The sequence below is a fragment of the Pistacia vera genome, unplaced genomic scaffold (assembly GCF_008641045.1).
Source record: "Pistacia vera cultivar Batoury unplaced genomic scaffold, PisVer_v2 Contig785, whole genome shotgun sequence".
Classification (NCBI taxonomy): domain Eukaryota; kingdom Viridiplantae; phylum Streptophyta; class Magnoliopsida; order Sapindales; family Anacardiaceae; genus Pistacia; species Pistacia vera.
The window spans coordinates 347,206-367,145 of record NW_022196651.1 but is presented as its reverse complement, the minus strand read 5'-3'; the positions used below and the strand labels follow the sequence as shown (position 1 = coordinate 367,145).

Here is a 19,940-nt window from a genome sequence, read left to right as displayed (position 1 = left end):
TTATTTTGTTTGTTTATGTGTAATTGTGTATTAGTGATTTTGTATTTATTTATTTTGGTTGGTATTTGTAGTTTTGTATTATATGTTATTGTTTGTTTATGTGTTATTTTTTTATTTTGGTTCTTATTTGTTTATATTCTTAATTGAATTGAATTTAGAGTAGTTTATTTAGGGGGTGTAAATGTAAAAAATTAAAACTGCAAGAATTTTGGGGGTGTAATTGTCATAATTGAAAACTATTAGGGGTGAAACCGTAAAACAAAAATCTGGAGAGAGAAAAAACGGGTCCACCCGCGGGTCCACCCCTACCCGTATAGGGTAGGGCACGGGTCCAATATTTTGGACCCGTATATCTCAACCCGTATAAGGGCCCGTACCCGTTTGACCCGGTCTGTACCCGGCCCACCCACCCGTTTTGCCAGGTCTAGGTGAGGGGGTGGTATTTGTAAGTTTTTAAGGGTTTTTTTTGCTATTTTAAAAACTTTTGGGGGGTCATAGAATTTTATGGGGTACCCAAAACCAGAACCGAAGCCGTTGTTACAGGTTCCGGTTCTGGGTACTTAGGAATTAGAACCGTCAGTTCCGGTTTCGATTCCAATTTTAAGGAACCGTCAGTTTCAATTCTGGTTCCTTCAAAAAATGCAGGACACCCAAAATCGAACACCCTTATAATGCACTTTAGTGTGCTAACGTACATCGTGTTACAGTGGAAAATTGAAAATTTGTTAAACTAAAAGAAATGACGTTACTTTAAAAATGAAAATCTAAAATAAATCAATTAAGAGTATCAATCTAAGATCTCGCTAAACTTTAGGTGGAAATATGTGGTTTGCTCATTCCGAAATAATATAATAGGCTAGTAACAACTAACAATCATTAAATTATGTTCAAAGGTTTGACCAACTACATTATGATCCCAATAGACAAAGTAGAACACCTGTTCAAAGGCTGGTAAGAAGTAAAAACCGTTAAATTGTGTTCAAAGTTTCACTTAGATGATAAGAATTAGATTACAATGTATGGGTATTCCACTTGTCTTATACTGTCATTAATGAGCCTGTTGAAAATCTAAGAGTCAGCTGGTGATGGCAACACCCAACGGGCAACAGCCAGTAAATCTATTACTTTCCAGTTTCCTCTACAAATACAACCCAAACCGCGTGTTATTCACTATTATTATAATATATCCTGGCTGTGGCTGTCTTCTTTTGTTTTTGATTGCGACACCTCCAGCTTTTCTTTTAACGCTTTTTCATGTCAACAACTGTCCCCAGCTTAGCTGATTCTTCCTTCCTGTCACTTTCCTCTTCGCTTCTTCATACACAGGCCTAGCCTCACTATAAATACAAACCATTGTTATTCTCAACTCATCGCTTCACTTTCACTAATCACAATTCAAACTTCACTTAGTTTCATAGATTGTTCTTCGCTTCAATCAGAGATTCTATGGCTTCAATGTTGCATTTGTTTCTTCTTCTTGGTTCTTTGATGGTTGCTTCTGCTGGTAACTTCAACCAAGATTTTGACATCACTTGGGGAGATGGCCGTGCAAAGATTCTCAACAACGGGGAGCTTCTTACTCTGAATCTTGATAAAGCCTCTGGCTCTGGCTTCCAATCCAGGAATGAATATTTATTTGGGAATATTGATATGCAGCTCAAACTTGTCCCGGGAAACTCTGCTGGCACTGTCACTGCTTATTATGTAAGTTCCTCAACTGTATTGATTAGATTTTCAGTTTAATTTCTTTTTCAGTGATCATGTTACTAAAATGAGTGTATTTTTGCAGTTATCTTCAAAAGGGTCTACATGGGATGAGATAGACTTCGAATTCTTGGGAAATTTGAGTGGTGATCCTTACATTCTTCATACCAATGTTTTCAGCCAAGGAAAGGGTAACAGAGAACAACAATTCTATCTCTGGTTTGACCCAACTGCTGATTTTCACACCTATTCCATTCTCTGGAATCCCCAGCGCATTGTGTGAGTATTCTATTTAATTAATTTCTTCCCTCTAACTTAAATCTCAATCTTGCTTAGTTGTTGTTCTGGATCTGTTTAGACTCACCAATCTTTTGTTTCTAATTTCAGCTTCTCTGTGGATGGTACTCCCATAAGAGAGTTCAAGAACTCAGAGTCAAGTGGTGTTCCATTCCCAAAGAATCAGCCAATGAGAATATACTCTTCTCTCTGGAATGCTGATGACTGGGCTACCAGAGGTGGACTTGTGAAGACAGATTGGACTCAAGCTCCTTTCACTGCTTCCTACAGAAACTTTAAAGCAGATGCTTGTGTTTGGTCTAATGGTGCATCNGTATTGATGGTGGTGATGGAGCAAGAGGAGGAGGAGGAGGAGGAGGAGGAGTTGGTGGTGGTTCTGGCCATGGTGGAGGTTTTGATGTTGGAGTAGGTGTGAGTGATGGTGTTGGTGGTGGTGTTGGAGGAGAGGTGATGGTGGCGGGAGTGAAGGAGGATGAGTTGGAGGTGGTGATGGTTGTGGGGGTGGAGGAGAAGGAGTTGGAGGTGGATTAGGTGGAGGATCTGAACTGGAGGCATAGGTGGTGGAGGAGGAATAGGTGGGAGTTTAGGTCATGGTGGCGAGTTTGGAGCTGGTGGAGGTGTAGGTGATGGTGCTAGAGGAGGAGCAACAGGTGGTATTGGTGGAGGGCATGAAACGGGTGGTGGAGGTGGAATTGGGATAGACATTGGAGTGGTTTACCATTATGTTATTCTTCAGTTAAAGTTAATGGATAAATCTTAACGATGGGTGGGAAAGTGTCATTATGAAACAATTTGGGTGGGAAAGGGTCGTTTGGCCAAACCTTGGGTGGGCAATTGTCGTTCTCCCCTTTAAATTATGTCAAAGACAATATGATTAACTATTTGACCATAATTTAAGAGTGGTGAATTAGTAGATTATGTTGCATCAATGTCAATTTGGTTCGACAATTTTATGATCTAACAAATGTTATTCAAACAAAAAATGATAAAGAGTGTTACCAAGTAAAAATTAATTAAGAATGATATAGAAGTTAAAGTGTAAATTTACATAGTGATGTATAAGCTAGTGTCACAGTATGGTATTAGTATGGGGGAACTGTTACTTAAGGGATAACACTATTGGGCACTAAGATAATCATTCAATATCAATTTAATTATCAGAAAGTTAATATCTGTTCTTGACCATTTAACCTATTGAGAAACCATTTTTGAAATTTAAGTACTTTTCCTGTCTTACTTCTTCTTTTCTTAAGTTTTTCATATATAGATTTATAAAATTCTTTCATACATGCTTAGGATTAGATATTAATTACAGAAAATCTATTTAATAATAATAATAATAATAATAGTAATACCCATTAAAAATAAATAATACAGTAAAAAAAGTATAGAATAATATTTAAAGAACTTTTATTTTTGTCAGTATAAAAATAAATACACTATATATTTTTAACATTTTGGTGAGCCCCCCACCCCAATATGGACTCTAGGCAACTAAAACGGGGTTGAGTCGGCAGTCCAAAAACAAAAACAAAAAAAAACAAAAAAAGGAAGCCAAACCAACCTATTTATTATACAACTGATAATATTATTAACGGGGTTGAGTCGGCAGTTTTTAAATGAGATATTAGAAGACTAATTTGCATAATTTTAAAGGTGGTTATTATGAATAACGTTAGTTGTATGAGTAAAGCTGTTTATATTCCTCACCAGTAAATGAAACCCATTTTTAAAATTGTCATAATTTTAAAGGAGGTTGTTATGAATAACATTAATTAGAATATAATTGATTGATGAAAACAAAATAGATTTGATCATTAAAACAAGAAGGAGGAATATTGGATTTGACAGATTTTATCGACTGCAAATGAGAGACTAAAATGGTAGCTATTTTTATGCAAAAATAACTATTTTGCTAACTACACTCAATCTTTTACTAAGCATCATTTATTATTAACTTTTATTACAAATTTATCCTTTAAATGGGGGCAATTGATCAATTACATGGGGGCTAAAAATCATTTCCCATTGTACGGGCTTGTTTTTGGACTTCACGTAAATGTTTTCAACAATAAAATAAATCCTAAGCTCAATTGCTAGCTAGATAGATTGTGATAAACTTCCCACCTTATGGACCTTGAGTCCTCATTAGGTTGTTACACCAGTATAATCGAGTAATGATTCCGTTTTGACATCAATTGTCAAATCTCAAGTCTAACCTAGTACATATTAAGGTTTTTATTTAGATCCACATGAATTTGCTTTTGAACGTGTTAATTCCACTGAACTTGATCTCATTGAGAAATGAAAATTCTGTGTAGACAATTTTGTTGCTGGAGATATTGGTTTTTAGAATTATGTATTAAATTCTTGCTCTTTTACAACTTAATTACTTAACCGTTGGTTTAGTTGCGTAATTAGTATCTTTTATTATTTTTTTGAAGGTGTTGAATCATCTATTTTTTCTCTTGCATGTTGCAATTCTTATACACAGGAGGAATCGAATGTCAATGCAATTACCCATAATGTTTTCTGGCTTAACTAACCTCTTGTTTATTAGAAGGTACGCGAGTGTCCTCAGCAAATGCCTACTTAATTAGGACTTAAATCTTATAAATTGAATCTCAAAATCATTTGCTAGCGGGGTAAGGTGTGACAAACTCTTAAATCCTAGATTAAGATTTGGTTTTTTAAGCAATTTTAACGATGAAAAAAACATTTAAGAAAAAATGAAATGGGCTTCTTAATCTTCAGTTTTTGGGGGATTGTTGTCGTATTTTAGTAACTTCTGAAGCTTTAATTTTATGGGTCATGAGGGATGATGGACTTGATAAATGGACCTCAAGTTTAAAGTCTGGTTGGCCCAACAAAAGAGCGTCGGAGTGATGGGCTGATAGCCAGTGAAGTGCTTTTACGGATAACAAAGAGACGGAGGGACAGAAGTCATTGAACAAAGAGTTGGTGAAGAACAAAAAATGGTAGGAACTTCGTCTCTGCAACCGAAAATCGTTTCTTCTTTTGTGGGTGGTCGATTTATTTACTCAAATCAACCTCTCCCTCAAGTTTTCCGCTACAACTTAGGTATACTCCACAATTTTTTTAGATGTTTTGTATTCTGTTGTTTATTCTTTTCCACTTTCTGTGTTCCAGTTTTATATGCAATCTTTTTTCATTCATCTTTTGAACCGTTCTTTCTGAAATATTGGGTTTTAATTGTATAGTAGTTGGTGATAATGTGTGTATGCAAGTGCTAATTCTACGAAATGAGTGTTTATGTTGTGTGAATGGATAGAATGTTCAGGTGCAAGATGTTTATGGTGCATAAAAGTTTTATTTTTTGAAGTAGCTATTGTGGAGCTGGTGATGAGTATCTTTATTGTTGGTAGTTGATGGGATACTATTCTCTTGGATGAACTGATGTGAACTTCTATTTCGTAATGGAAATACAAGTTTTATATCTACTAAGATGATTTTTAAATTAGTGCTTGCTATGATAGGTAAACGAGAAAAATTAAGGCAGTGTCTTAACTAAACAAGTTAGTGTCGTAACACTCTCGATTGAAACAAGATATTTGCGCACTGGAAATGGAAGTCTTCTTCTATTTGTCCATAGTGATGTTAGACTAAACACATGAGCTTATTATCCTAGGTCGATATAAGTTATAGGATCCTCTTTTGTGCCCCATTGTCCATTCCACGTGTCAATGTGGAATTGTAAAATAGAAAAAGAGAAGGATGGGGTTTCTCTGGCCCTTGTAATAGTAGGGCATCCAATGGGAGGCCGGAATGATGGGCTATTAACTTGGTGGTGGATTGTGCCCGTTATTAAGTGCCTTGTTGTGCTTAGGCTGTGAGATCCCTCACTACTTATTAGAAAGTGAGATATGGTCACTTGATTATTTGACTAATTCGGTAAAAGTTTAACATTGTAGTGTGCTAGAAATAGGATGCATTTGCTTTACATGGTCTATAACCTTTCCAAAGTCTCATGCTCAGTGACGTCAAAGGGATCTTGTGAATTCGTTTTTAGAATTGAGAATTCAAAGGCAAGTAGTATGACTTGCGATGTTGACACAGCTTTCATATTCACAAAAGAGCACATTCTTTTTCTTCCTAAATGCTTAAAAATTACTTGCTGGTGCTAGTACCCCTACAATCTGCTTATTTTTCTTGCATTAAAAATTGATAAAATCTGATATTGTATTCCACTGAACTTGATCTCATTGAGAAATGAAGAATCTGTGTGAATCATAGACGCTTTTGTTTCTGGAATTCTGTTGCTGGAGACATATGTTTTTTGGAATTGTGTATTAAATTCCTGCTCCTTCGCAACTCAACTGCTGCATAACTGCACAATTAGTATCTTTTCTTATTGTTATTATTATTTTTTGGGTGAAGGTCTTGAATAATCTTTTTTTTTTTCTCTTGCATTTTGCAATTCTTATACACAGGAAGGAGTCGAGTGTCAGTACAATTACCCAGAAAGTTCTCTGGCTTAACTAACCTCTTATTCAATAGAAGGTATGCTATAAAATGGTGTTTGCATCTGCATGTGGGCTATTTCCCTAAATCAGAGACAAGAATATTCTTATACATGTAGATAGATCATCAAAATTTGCTCTGACAGCTACTCTTTTGCAATTATCAGTAATCTAGATGACATTCCAAGCACAAAGCGTAAGCGACTAAGGCCTGGGAAATTGTCTCCTTATCGACCTGTTCCAGATCATATACCAAGGCCTCCTTATGTCAATACTCGGCAAGCTCCGGGAATTGCAAGTGGACCTGAAGTGCATGATGTGAAGGGGATAGAATGCATGAGAGCTTCGGGCAGACTTGCTGCACAGGTTCTTGAATATGCTGGAACTTTAGTCAAGGTAAATAACGACTCTTTTGGCTTTTGTTGTCCACTAAAAGTTTTCTTAAATTTTGAATGAATTTGAATCGAGTACCATATTGGATCATTATTATACTTTGTTTGGGTATTGTCAGACTACTGTATGTGCTCCCTTCTCAACCCTTCCTTTCGAGTTCATAGGAATTCATGGGAGTTGAGCCAATAAATTGCAAACTAAGTTTGAAAAATCATTTTTTTTTTTTTAAGTTTATCTTTTCTATTTCTCTCTTCCTGCCACTGTAAAATTCATTATAGTTGTTAAACTCCGGTCATACGATGAGTAACTAGAGATGAAACGTAGATTGACCATGTGCTACCGGGGAGTTGGGCTTACTACATTTTCTGAAAATTTTTGTTTTTGTTTCCTTGGCAGCCAGGTGTAAAAACAGATGAAATTGACGAAGCTGTTCACCAAATGATTGTAGATAATGGAGCCTATCCCTCACCTCTTGGCTATGGTGGGTTTCCAAAGAGTGTCTGCACTTCAGTGAATGAATGTATTTGCCATGGAATACCAGATTCCCGTGAACTTGAGGTCCTTTTACTTAAGTTCTTCAAACTGCTTAATCCTATGGTGCTCTATTGATTAATTGAAGTCTGATATGTGCTTTCTTTTGCAGGATCGTGATATTATTAATATTGATGTAACAGTTTATCTAAATGTAAGCATATATCTGCTTGCAGTTTTTGGTCATGCATAATTTGAATAAAATGGATAAGACCATAAGATATATACATGTGTATATGTGTGTGTTGCTATAGTTAATTGTACTCTAAAGTGTCTTCTGACCATGTTTCAGGCTGTTAATCAAATTTGGAGTTTTGTTATCTATTGCTATGATGACCTTATTTATTTTGTTGCTACTTTATGAAATATGTTGACTTGTGCTCATCACTTCTGTGTGCTGGCTACTGTTTTTCTTGTTTATGTAAACAACTGATGGCTAGTGATCAACTCATGCCAAGTCCTTGGGATGATTTCAATATAATACAGTCACCTGGTCTTTTAACGTGTTTAAAGTTGATTTACTATGGTGATTATTATGCAAATTCTCTTTTGTTTGATTTTTTAATTGGTGGCTGACTCTAATGTGCAGGGTTATCATGGTGATACCTCTGCAACTTTCTTCTGTGGAGATGTTGATGATGAAGCAAGAAATTTGGTGAAGGTAGCATTCTAGAGCTTCAATCTTTTGAGTGTTCTATGCTCTATCTTCATATATGGATTTCGTATAAGAAATCTGATATACTCTTATGTCTTCACTAATGAATATGATTTGTCAGTACATGGTCCTATTATTAACTGCATCAGGTAGATGCTCTTAAAATCAATGTGGTACCACAAAATCATCTCTTTTACTGCTGGCAAAGATACTATTTAAATGAAATAAAATTGGGTTGCTTGATGCACTGATTTTTCATTATCTTTTATGGGATGTAATGGGTTGACGGCAATCTGAGCTTAAAATTTAAGTCCTTTTAAAGCATGTGGCAAGCTTTAGTCCCTAATATGACGCTTGGCTGAGCTCAGCTTCAGTCATCTAACTCCATTGACAATCTCTTTAAATGTGATTTATTCTTAAGTAGGGACTTGGAAAACAAAAGGCCACATAAAAAGTGACTAACTTTTACTTACTCTGTGATGCTTCTGTGCTGCCACCCATAATTATATATCATCTTGTTGTTTAAGATGTTTTCCATATAGGAGACCAATACTTATGTCGATGCTGTTGTTACATAGTTATATGAGATAAAGTCCTAGAGATTTGAAATTCCTGATTGTGGTAATCATATTGCCAGTTAGTACTGTATGATCACCTGAGCCAAATGTTTCAAACCTGAGTAGCTCCACTCCTGATATGTTGCAAGTTGACATCTTTTTGAAATATACATATTTACTAGAAAACTAATTAGTTCAGAATGTTGCAACTGGCCACCTTTTTTTCAAAACAGTTCTTATGTGTTTTACTTCTTCAACTGTTTGTTTATTGATACTTACAGTTTGTGTGAAATGTTCTCTTTGTGACTTTGATTCTAGAATAATTGCATAATTTTTTATTTGTCTAGTATATATTTCTTCATCGTAATTGTGCTTACAGGAATGAACTTTGGGTACATGCTTTAGGTAACCAAAGAATGCCTAGATAAAGCAATATCAGTATGTGCACCTGGAGTGGAGTACAAGAAAATTGGCAAAACCATTCAGTAAGTAAACTGGCTGTGGTCTTTGTTCCTTAGTCTTTAGTTTGCTAAAGTCATTGTGAACAACCAAATACATACGTACATGTACATGTATATACTTAAAATGTATCTAACACATTTCTTTGAATTGATGTATCACAAATGAAATTGTAAAAGAGATTTTTGGTTATGTTACTAAGTTCTGTGTATGGCAATTTGGCTGGGTGTTTTGCCAAAAAAATTTGTCTTGGTGTTAGTGTGGATATATCTAAGTTGCCCATGTTCTTTAACAAATTATTGTAGTGGAGCTAAGAATCATTGTAATAAATCACCAAGTACAATTTTTTTGGCCTTGAGCTGGTCTTTGAAAACCATGAAGATTGAATAGTGATCAATGTCGGAATGACTATGACCGAAAAGATGCAATCAATCCATACATTACTGTCCCGATTTAGAACTGCTGACTGCATATGTTCTGTGGCTAGAGTAAGGTGGTTGATAATTTTTGCAATGTTCATTTGATAAAACAATGTTAGTACTGTCCTCTTGTTGCCTCTTAATCATCGAAGATATCATGAACATTTTAACTTTGACATCATGAGCAATTCAACTTCTTCTATTGTTACTGAATGCCACATTTTGGTTTTAGACTCACTCATGATTAATGTTTTCTTAAGTGATTATGCAGATAAATACAAATATGGTGTTGTCAGACAGTTTGTTGGTCATGGGGTTGGACGTGTTTTCCATGCTGATCCAGTTATTTTACACTACAGTAATTATCCTAAGCTCTATCTCTTCATGATTTTGTTTGCTTTTGGTCTGGGCTATCTTCAGGTGTTATCTGTATGTTCTTGTTACTGGTTGTGTTTGAAATGTTGTCTTTTCTTGTTTGGTTGACCATTGGGTTGCTGCAGCAATTGACCAGTGGTGATGGACTTGCCAATGACGTGCTTATACCGTTATTTTCTCTTCCATACTTGGACACGTTTATACCTTTTATTTTGTTCTTCGGTCAATTTAATTGCATCATTAATAAAATCGCAGCAAACATGGCCTACTGTATGCATGACACTCGATATCTTTCAAATAATAGATATCTATGAATTGATGAACCTGTCTAATTATAGATGGTTGTTTCATCTGTGCTTTACTTTCTTTCCTTTTTGTCTTGTTTACGTGCGTTATTTACTACTTGAATTATTTGACAAATTTTATGGTATCAGTTCTGATATGGTACTTAGGGTAAGCCATATGCAATGCCAGCAGAAAGTTAACTTCTGAATATTTATTAAATATGTGCGATCAGTCCTTATCAATTTAGTTCTTTGAAAAAGCTTTTCTCCTCGTATGGCCTCTCTCTGTGTGCATTCATGCATACAGAAAGTGTTTGAAGGTTCAGCTTATGCTGTTTATAACAAATATCCCTTTTGCATTTCAGGGAACAATGATCATGGGCGCATGTTGCTGAATCAAACTTTCACTATAGGTAATGCAATCAATTTTATTCTCATGGTTGTTATATGAATGTCCTGAATTCAAGATTCGCCCTGTAGACTGATTTAATTGTTTAAGTATAATGATAGTGACCTTGAAAAGAGAAGAAAGAAAAAATTTGAGAGTTCAGGTCATTCATTTATGTATCTGTTTAAGATTATTTCTCCTTCAGTTTTGAAGATAATTTTTCTAGGGGATGTGCACAGTATGTTTATTCTCTTAACTGTTTGTTTTACATTGACACCAACTGAAAAAAATATTTTTAGTCTAGATATTTTATGATGAATGAGGCAGAAATTCTTTGCATATTTATATTATGTTTGCTGTTAAACAATCCTTCTCCAAAGTTGGTTAGGTATGATTAATCTATCTATATTATTTATATGCATGCATAATACTCATTTTGATCCAGTGGATGTTGAGCTGATGTTGACATCTCTTTACGGTAAACGTTAAACATGGTCAAATCAAATCAAGACGAATTTTGACTTGGGAGAATGTTTTAGAATAGTGGTTGGTGTTGGGAGTATAGAGGCTTTCTATCATTGGTCAGTATGTTAGTAGCTTGCAAAAGCTGCTGTTACCACATGCTCTAGCCTAGAGAAGATGGAAAAGGGACTACTGTGGTTAAAAAATACTCATTCATGAGGAAGTGAGAGCTGGAAACACTGTGGTTAAAAAATACTCATTCATGAGGAAGTGAGAGCTGGAAACAAAGACTTTTCAGCTGGTTTTTTTCTCCCTAGTTAAGATGTAGTTGGTTTCAGTTCTCGCATCCATTGAATCAGATTGTGAAAACTCCATCATGACCTCATAGCTGCATAAGTTTGCATTCACAGCCATTAGACAGATGATTTAATGTGCCATTCCATGTTTCTAAATAACATGCTTGTGCATGTATCTTGTGGCTTTTTAATTTATTCCTTCTACTCCTGTGTGTTCTTACAGATTTAATGCCAAACATAATTCTGTTCTTTATCATCTATTATAGGATACTGATTCCTTTTGTTGTACGTTGTAAATTTGTGCAGAACCTATGCTGACAATAGGTAGCATTAATCCTGTTATGTGGAATGATGACTGGACAGTTGTTACAGAGGACGGGAGCCTGTCAGCTCAATTTGAGCACACCATTCTAATAACCCAGGACGGTGCTGAGATTCTGACAAAATGTTAAATCTGGAATTTGGACCATGCAGATCTGCCCATTTGAGAAATTCCTATCATTAGATGTGTTTGAACTTTGAAAGACTCCTCCAAATTAAATTTTGATGGTTGGGGAGACATTTATTCTTATTCCTGCCATTATTTTTTAAACATAAAACCATCTTGTTGATTGTTGTGCCTGTTCCTCTTATGTACTTATTTCCCCCCATTTAAGCTGCTGCAGGCAGTAGTTCAATTCATTTTTCGGACATTTGGCATACAAAAAATTGCTGGGTCCAGAATAATTCATGTAAATATGTAATTTAGTTTTCATTGATGACAATGTACAATATACAATATAGACTTTAAAGACTATTATGCAATGGATCTATGTACTATTTCTTGTACTAGTAATGACATGCTTATCAATAGTTATAGGTTGGTAATAAATTATAGCAGTTTGCTTCTGAGTTTGGCAGCGTATGATCAACAGACGTGATAACCTCTCTCTCAAGTTCTTTTGATTTCCTGTCGTTTATCAATGTCCAGAAATATATCATCCCTTGACTTCACTGAATGGCTATGCTGCGTCTGGTGGTCTCACTGCTAAAGAAAAATGTGCCTTATTGAATAAGTTGAGCAACTGCTGCCAATCATAAATTACATAATAAAGCAGTAAGAGTACTTTTGATTACTTTAAAATTGGAGTTGGTTGATTCTTAATGGTGTCATAAATTCCAAGTTTCTTTGGGAATGAAAGGCAGTAGAACCAAACATACAATTCACGGGGATATGAAGAAAGAGTTGTGCTATTTGGATCAATTGGTCGGGATCAAAAACTTTTTTGGGAAGGTAAATTTACAAATTTATCCTTTAGTAAAATAAAATTATTTTTGGCTCCTAAACCCTGTTTTGTGGAGGAAAAACAATTTACACTATTGATATTATCAAAGGATGAGAGAGAAGTAACTATTATTTCAATATTTCCAAGAATAGAAGTTGTAAAGTAGGAATTAATTTATTGAAAAGTTGGAAAGTAGGAATTAATTTTTTGTAATAATTAAATTACTTAAAAAAAAAAAAATGTAAAGGTAATCATTTTATCTTCCATAGTTGCAAGTGTAATTCGTTATTGCAAGTATATGCTTTTATTTTATTTTATTTTTTGTCAAACCTTTATCACCAAAAGTTGCAAGTGTAATCCCTTATTGCAAGTATAAGAACCGTTTACAACATATTGATTTTCAACACATTTTCATACAAGAGTACACCCTTTTATCTCATTTTTGCCAACAGATGAATATGCTTATTCATATTGTGATAAAATAGCTGTTGGATAAAAAATGTTTTTTGTAATTGATTTGAATGTTGTATGAATCAAATAGATAGAGCTGGATACAAAATGTTTTATGTATATTGATCTGACTGTTGTATAGATAAAAAAGAGAAAGCTGGATAAAAAAAATGCTTTAATTTATTTATTTATTTTTATATTGATCTGAATGTTGTGTGGATAAAATAGAGAGAGTTATAAAAAAAATGTTTTTCGTATATTAATGTTTTACGTACATGTATTCTTAATATTGATAACAAAGTATTTTTTTCTTAAATACTCTTAATCACCTTAAATCATGATTATATATATCTATATATACAATATTATGTGTATAAAGTCTCATATAGAATGTTTTAATATATATTTATACATGTAATCAAGTATAAAGTCTCGTATAGAATGTAGGGGTGGCAAATCCGATGGTTCTTTTTTTAATCGAATCGGATAACCGGTTTAAAGAAAGGTGAAACCAAAACTAGGCTAGTTTTTTTATAAACCAGTTTCTAACCGAATTGAATAATCGGTTTGGTTAACCGATTTTAAACCGGTTGTTTTNTATATATTATGTGTATAAAGTCTCGTATAGAATGTTTTAATATATATTTATACAGGTAATCAAGTATAAAGTCTCATATAGAATGGGTATGCCATGTTATTATGATAAAAACCATTTTCTCTGTATTTGTTTAATAAAATTGGATTGTATTAATTTTAAAAATGAACAAAAATATTAATATATTTATTGATCTCTATTGAGAGAATGTGACGCATCCTTTTGCACAGATTGTGGAAGGGTATCTAGGCAATGAAGGGTGGGCTACAGGCTATGCGTTGCATTATTCAAGTGTTCATATATTTATTGGTCTCTATTCAGGGAATGTTCCTATATTTATTGGTCATGTTCATACATTTTGTACAAGAGAATTTTTTTATTTATACACAGACAACTTAAAATTCGATTAAGCCAACAATTCTAATCTAAGTGTTTATATTTCGTTTGGTATGGTTTTATTTATTAATAAGTGCTAATTTTCGTATTGGAAGGAAAACATTATTCATTGTTCGGTATGGAAGGAAACTATGGAATCCAGAGAGCGAAACGCGGTATTGGAAGCAATTTTCGACAATAATAAAGATATTGTTTGAAATTAATTTTTTATCACAAATGTCTTGATTATAATTAAACTTATAATTGTTGGCATGAGTCAAGTGTATAATAACTTTTATCATATAATTAAATTAAAATATAGGATTTGTTCTCGGTAACAAATCCAATGTTTTAAAATTATCTCATTAGAATTTTATTTTCAAACTAACTTAATGATAAGAGAGAGAATTAAATGAAATTTGAAATCATTATCTCTCTCACCATTAAATTACTTTTTTATTTTTTAATTCAACAAGGACAAATAAATCCTTTTTATATATGGATCATCTTATAAAATGTCAAATATATTTCTATTTTATGGGGATCAATTGATCCAACAAACATTTTTGATAAAGAAATAGATATAGATTAAACCGAGCGCTTGTGTCTCTCTCTTCCAAGGTTAAACATAAAATTCCTCTTTTGTGTTTTTCTCTATTCTGGTGCAATTGGTGAAATTCTTTTCACCCATTTGGATATGTAATTGCATTTTTTGCCCTTTTCATTTCTTCTGGGTAAGAACTGTCGTGTTAATTTTTACATCATTTTTCTTGCTCCAAATTTAATGTAATAGTCCCAGAGTCGCATGCAACATTACAGAGTCGGAAATTGGAATAACTTGTACGTGCTTAATTGATCCGAGAACTCAGGAGAAAGTGGTTTTGATTATTCAGTGTTCAACAAATATTCTTCCCTGTTTTAGAGTAATTTTGTTTCATCTACATCAATTGTGATGTGGGATAGATTTTAGTCATTGGAGATTTATGTGTTTAAGCGTCTTGGAAGAAAGTGATTTAGCATAAACTTAACGGTGAATGGGCCGTTCAGTGATTTTTCAGTTTATCTAACCAACAATCAAATACACTTTTAAAACATCTGAAAAATCTATCAACTAATTATAAACATCTTTGTACAAATTTTAGTAGTTAAAAGTTAATGACAATGGTAGTTATTGAAGTTCTTATCTGATCGGTAGTTTCAGGATCACGAAAGATTAGTTGAAGTGCGTGTAAACGAACCCTAACATCTTCGATCGTTAAAAAAAGAAGTTAATGGCTCTTTAATTATTCATTTAAGATGTACAATGGGACTTTGAAATGTTTAGTATGCAATACATTTATTATGACTGAAAATGAATGACACATTAAAAGGGTAAATATTATATTAATTTAGAAATAAAATGTGCATTTATTGGATTGGTCAACAAAAAAAATAGAAATTAAGGACTGTGGTTGAGCCATAAACAACACAAGTACTGTCCAAAACGAAACAGAATTAACAAGGGACTTGATTCCATTTCTGTGGTACTCGGCAAGTATTTAAGAATATTCCAAAATCTACACACATATGGGGTTTTAGCAAATGGCCCTTTTTGCTTTTATTTTTAGGATGCCCTTCTAATTGGTTAAAAAATTTCGCTACTTGAGGTTTGGTAAAAGTATCACTTTGATCCCTAGATTCTAAAAAAAATATACTTTTGATCTGGAATTTTTTAAATATGTTGATGCGTGATTTTGACACCAATGAAACATACGTGTGAAATGTTGAGTTGGCTCAAAAGACACACGTGAATGGAAAGGAAAATGACACTAAATGCCGTGAGAAAGGAGTTTTAAAGTGGTTCGGATGCTAAGGAAGCAAATCCTACGTCCACTGATGTTTTTATTAATGATAATGGTCAGGTCGCTTTAGACAATTGACTTTACACTGATGATACAAGGTATCAAAGACTGTCTTTTCTAGAGAGAGAGAGTGTGTTGTCAAGAGTAAAAATGTGCGAATCCCCTTAATGAGAGAGGAGCTCTCATTTTATAGTGGGATGCCTTGAGGTAATGATCACTGAATCTGAAAGTTGGTGGGATGATCCGTGCAAATCCTTCTTTTAGAGTAATTCACGTGATTTGCTGCAGGGATTGGACACACGAGATCATCACAACTCCTGGTTGGCCTGACGTGCACCCATTATTCTGACAGAAGCAAGCTGTGGGTGTTACCATGATCACACGACGCAGCTGCGCCAGAATGCCAGTAAGCTCTTCCCGAGGTCTGACCTTTCGCACTTAACTGGGTGCCATGTCAGCCCTATTTTCCCGGGCATAACAGAAGTCCCTTAGTTTTTAAGGTTTGAGAATCGAACCTTGGAAACTACAAGTCATGCTGCAATCAGATGATTCCTAGAGATTCTGGAAATTCTGGTGATTTTGACCTATCTAAAAGTAGGTCGGGAAGGCACTTTTTCGAGAACGACCTCGCACGTTCATTGTTTGCAGAGGACAAGCGACTTGATTTTGTCAGACGTCACCTGTTATCCTTTTGATATGGGTGCATTTAATGAAGCAGTCCCTGCGCTGACAGATGTGCCATGTGCGTGATAAGTGCCAGCCAGATGCATTAAATGCGTTGTGCGCTAACATAGTACGCCTTATTAGGACATTAAATGCGTTGTACGTTGGAACGACGCCTTTTATCAGAGCATTAAATGTAGATTTGAGACGCAATTAATGCTCTGAGGAAGAGAGATGGCCATCATTTGAGCTTTTCAACGGAAGAGATGAAGGTTTGACTTTTTCCAGTCATGACGCTCACTCTTCCCTGCTGATGCGCGACACATGGCCGTGATCAACGGTGAGAAACCTTTGCCGCCTAAATGCCGTTTCGATTCCAAGAAATTGAAACTTCGATTCATATGCTATAAAAACCTCGAGTCGTTCTCAGACAATGTCACCAGAGCCTTTTTCTTAGAGAGAAAGATTTTCACAAACTTGGAACCTCTGTCTTTCAAACCAGCATTTTTCTAGTATTTGAAGCGGAAGCTATTCTCATACTCCGAGAGGTAAGAGCTTTTCCCTGTTTTTGTTTCATTATCTTCCATGGTTGAATGGCGTCTGTCTTCTGGTAGCCTATCGGAGATGAGATGCTTTAGTCGGGTTCGAACCATGAATGGCGGCTCGAATCATGCCGTTAGGGTTTCCTTTGGACTTTAGGGAGTTTGTTTCCTCCCACATCATCGTACGAAATAGCGTACGACGGCTAAATGACTTTTCTGTTTGTCGCTTTCGCAGACCAGCAAAATGGACCCCTCAGCAAGTAGATCCGAACAGGGAACCGATTCGTCCCTACAGGGTGCTCCAAGCATCTTTATCGAGGTCTTCTCGGTTCTTACTGGGGATGAGCTCGAGAGGGTAATAAAACAGTACGGCATCAAGGTGGATGCTTTCCTCGACGTGGCCCACTCATTGTAGTACCCGCTAAATGGTCTGGCCGCGGTCTCCAAGGGATCATCAAGGGTGGGGGACTGATCCCCTTCCACCCTTTCATCAGGTCGCTTTTGAATCACTTCAGGGTCGCGCCGATGCAGCTGACTCCGAACTCGTACATCATTGCCGTTGCAATGTACATCGCGTGCCAAGAGAATGGGCTGGGCGAGCTGACCGTGATGGAGGTCGGCTGCTCGTATTATTTGAAGAAGAGCAAGGATAAGGACTCTTATTACTTGTCCAGACGACCTACTATCGCCGATGGGATACACAGCTACCCGAGCAACGCGGGGGCCTATGAAACAAAGTTTTTCTTCTTTCATTATGACGGCCATTGCCACTTCCAGGAACCGAGTAGGTTTTTTTTTTTTTTTTTTGACAAATTCATTACACTCGAAATGTGCTCTTTCTAACGACCTGATTCCTTTTTGACAGTTAACAAGACGACCGACCTAGGGCTGCTCTTCGATAGAAGTAGGATCGTGCATTTCGGCTCCCTACCTGAGGACAAGCGCGATGCGAAGAAACTTGTGACGACCGCAAGTTTGCCGAAATACGGTTTCTTCAACGTAAACGCGTCGTTAGAGCCCCCATTGAGTAAGTCCTGCTAACTGGTCCCTTTCTGGTCGTGTAAAGTGATATCTTGGCTAATGATGCTTTGCATGCAACGACCATGCCTCCGAAGGAGTTAGAGTAGTGGCGACAAAGGCCGTTCACTTTCTCTCGGACAAGAAAAGCCAAAGCGGTCGAAGCTGCTTCGATCGTTCCACTGGCTGAAGGTGCAACATCAGGCCCACCGACGCGACTTTCTAGAACTTCTCAAGCACAACCGTCAGAAGACGTACCAATACGAACCACAAAGGTCTCCCAACAGTCGCCTGCTCGCCCGAGGCTGAAGACAATGACCCATCGAAAGAAGAGGAAACAGATTCAGTTCGAGGAGTCAGAGACTGAATCTGAGGGCGATCAATTAAAGAGGTTGCGGCTGGACGCGAGCAGGTCGGGCAAGGAACCTATGGACGACACGACGGCTGCTGAGGCCGCGAAGAAGGATACTCCAGTGTTGGACTCGCTGGGGAACCTGTCAGAGTACTTGCAGCCAGTGGTCTACGCCCTATTGGAATGCAGACTCTCGAAATCGTTCGAGCAGTTCGCAAGTTCCAGCGATGTGGACCTAATGTCCACATCGGTCCAACACTTAAGCATGGTGAATGAATTGTCCTCGGTGAGGACTTCCCTTAGCTTCTTTTGATTAGATAACTCTATCTTTCTTTGTTCACAGGCTCTTCTTTCCATGCGAATGTCTATGGAGAAGGTTCAACTGGGAGCCGCAAATGGAGGTGTTGCTCTAAAAGAAGAGAACGCAGCGCTCAACCAAAGCCTGGAAGCTGCCGAAATAGAGAGAAACCTGTCTTCTGAGTCAGCGAACAGGTACCTAAATGAAAGAGACGCGACTCTTCGTACGATGGACTTCCAAAAATTGCAGCTCGAGAAGCATGGAGAGGAAGTAAAAGAGCTACAAAGGACCATAGCCAAACTCTCCAAGGAGGCCGGGAGAAAGGACCAGGAGCTCAAAGTGACCTCTCTTCAGGCCGTGCGAACAGAGCAAGAGAGGGACACCTCCGAGAAGCGAATGCAAGCTCTCGAAGTTGAACTTCAGGAAAGTCAAGGAAAAGTTGCTTCCTTGACACAAGAGATGCAGAATCAGGCAACGGAGGTCGAGGAGAAGGCTGCTGAATGGGCAATCGAGTCTATTTATGCCTTGCGACTGAAGAATCTGCGACTTGACATGTTTGACCTCCCGGAAGACTGGCAAGATACACTTATGTCCATGGCGCGGGAGGATGATGAAGCGGCGGCCTCCCAAGTAGGAGGTTCGGGACACGCCTCGGATAAACCCTCAACCGACCAACCTTAAGACGATGAGGTCGGCCCTTTAGGAGCCGTATAAGGGCTTGTAATCATGCATTTTGTCTGTTGTACTCCACATTAATGAAATACATTTCTACTTTTACAATTTCTGTTCGCTTTATTATACATGAGTACTTCCTGATTGCTTAAATTTACTAAAACAAGTGTGATGACATAACATATTCACACAAACAGGATTACATGCGAAGATTGTTACAAGCGCACAAAATGACACTTTACAAGGAAATTATTTACACAAATTGCAAGTTAATTTACAAGGAAAACTGAGTTCGAAATTACTGATAGTATGGTCGAAGGTGTTCAGCATTCCAAGCTCGGGGTACCTTGGAACCGTTTAGCCTTTTGAGATGATAAGTCCCTGGTCTTATCACTTTTTCGATGCGGTATGGACCTTCCCAGTTTGGTCCTAACACTCCCGCACTTGGTTCCCTGGCACCAAGAAGACTTCCTTTAGCACAAGGTCGCCGTCCTAGAAGTCTCTTCGCCTGACCTTTGAATCAAAGAACCTCTTCGCGCGTTGCTGATAGGCTGCTATCCTTAGCGAAG

General features: G+C 36.6%; 2 protein-coding genes across 2 annotated transcripts; both read left to right on the top strand.

The window, feature by feature from the left end:
• The first annotated feature begins 1,369 nt into the window (after positions 1-1,369).
• LOC116116838 (probable xyloglucan endotransglucosylase/hydrolase protein 23) lies at positions 1,370-2,410 on the top strand. Its single transcript, XM_031402883.1, has 3 exons — positions 1,370-1,704; positions 1,790-1,983; positions 2,092-2,410. Exons 1-3 carry the CDS (start codon positions 1,447-1,449, stop codon positions 2,408-2,410), a joined length of 771 nt encoding a protein of 256 aa, XP_031258743.1. The 5' UTR covers positions 1,370-1,446.
• A 2,545-nt stretch (positions 2,411-4,955) lies between these two features.
• Positions 4,956-12,137, top strand: LOC116116840 (methionine aminopeptidase 1D, chloroplastic/mitochondrial-like). Its single transcript, XM_031402886.1, has 10 exons — positions 4,956-5,082; positions 6,453-6,522; positions 6,650-6,878; positions 7,272-7,433; positions 7,519-7,560; positions 7,996-8,067; positions 9,024-9,103; positions 9,757-9,854; positions 10,521-10,568; positions 11,608-12,137. Exons 1-10 carry the CDS (start codon positions 4,977-4,979, stop codon positions 11,751-11,753), a joined length of 1,053 nt encoding a protein of 350 aa, XP_031258746.1. The 5' UTR covers positions 4,956-4,976; the 3' UTR covers positions 11,754-12,137.
• The last annotated feature ends 7,803 nt before the right edge of the window (positions 12,138-19,940 follow it).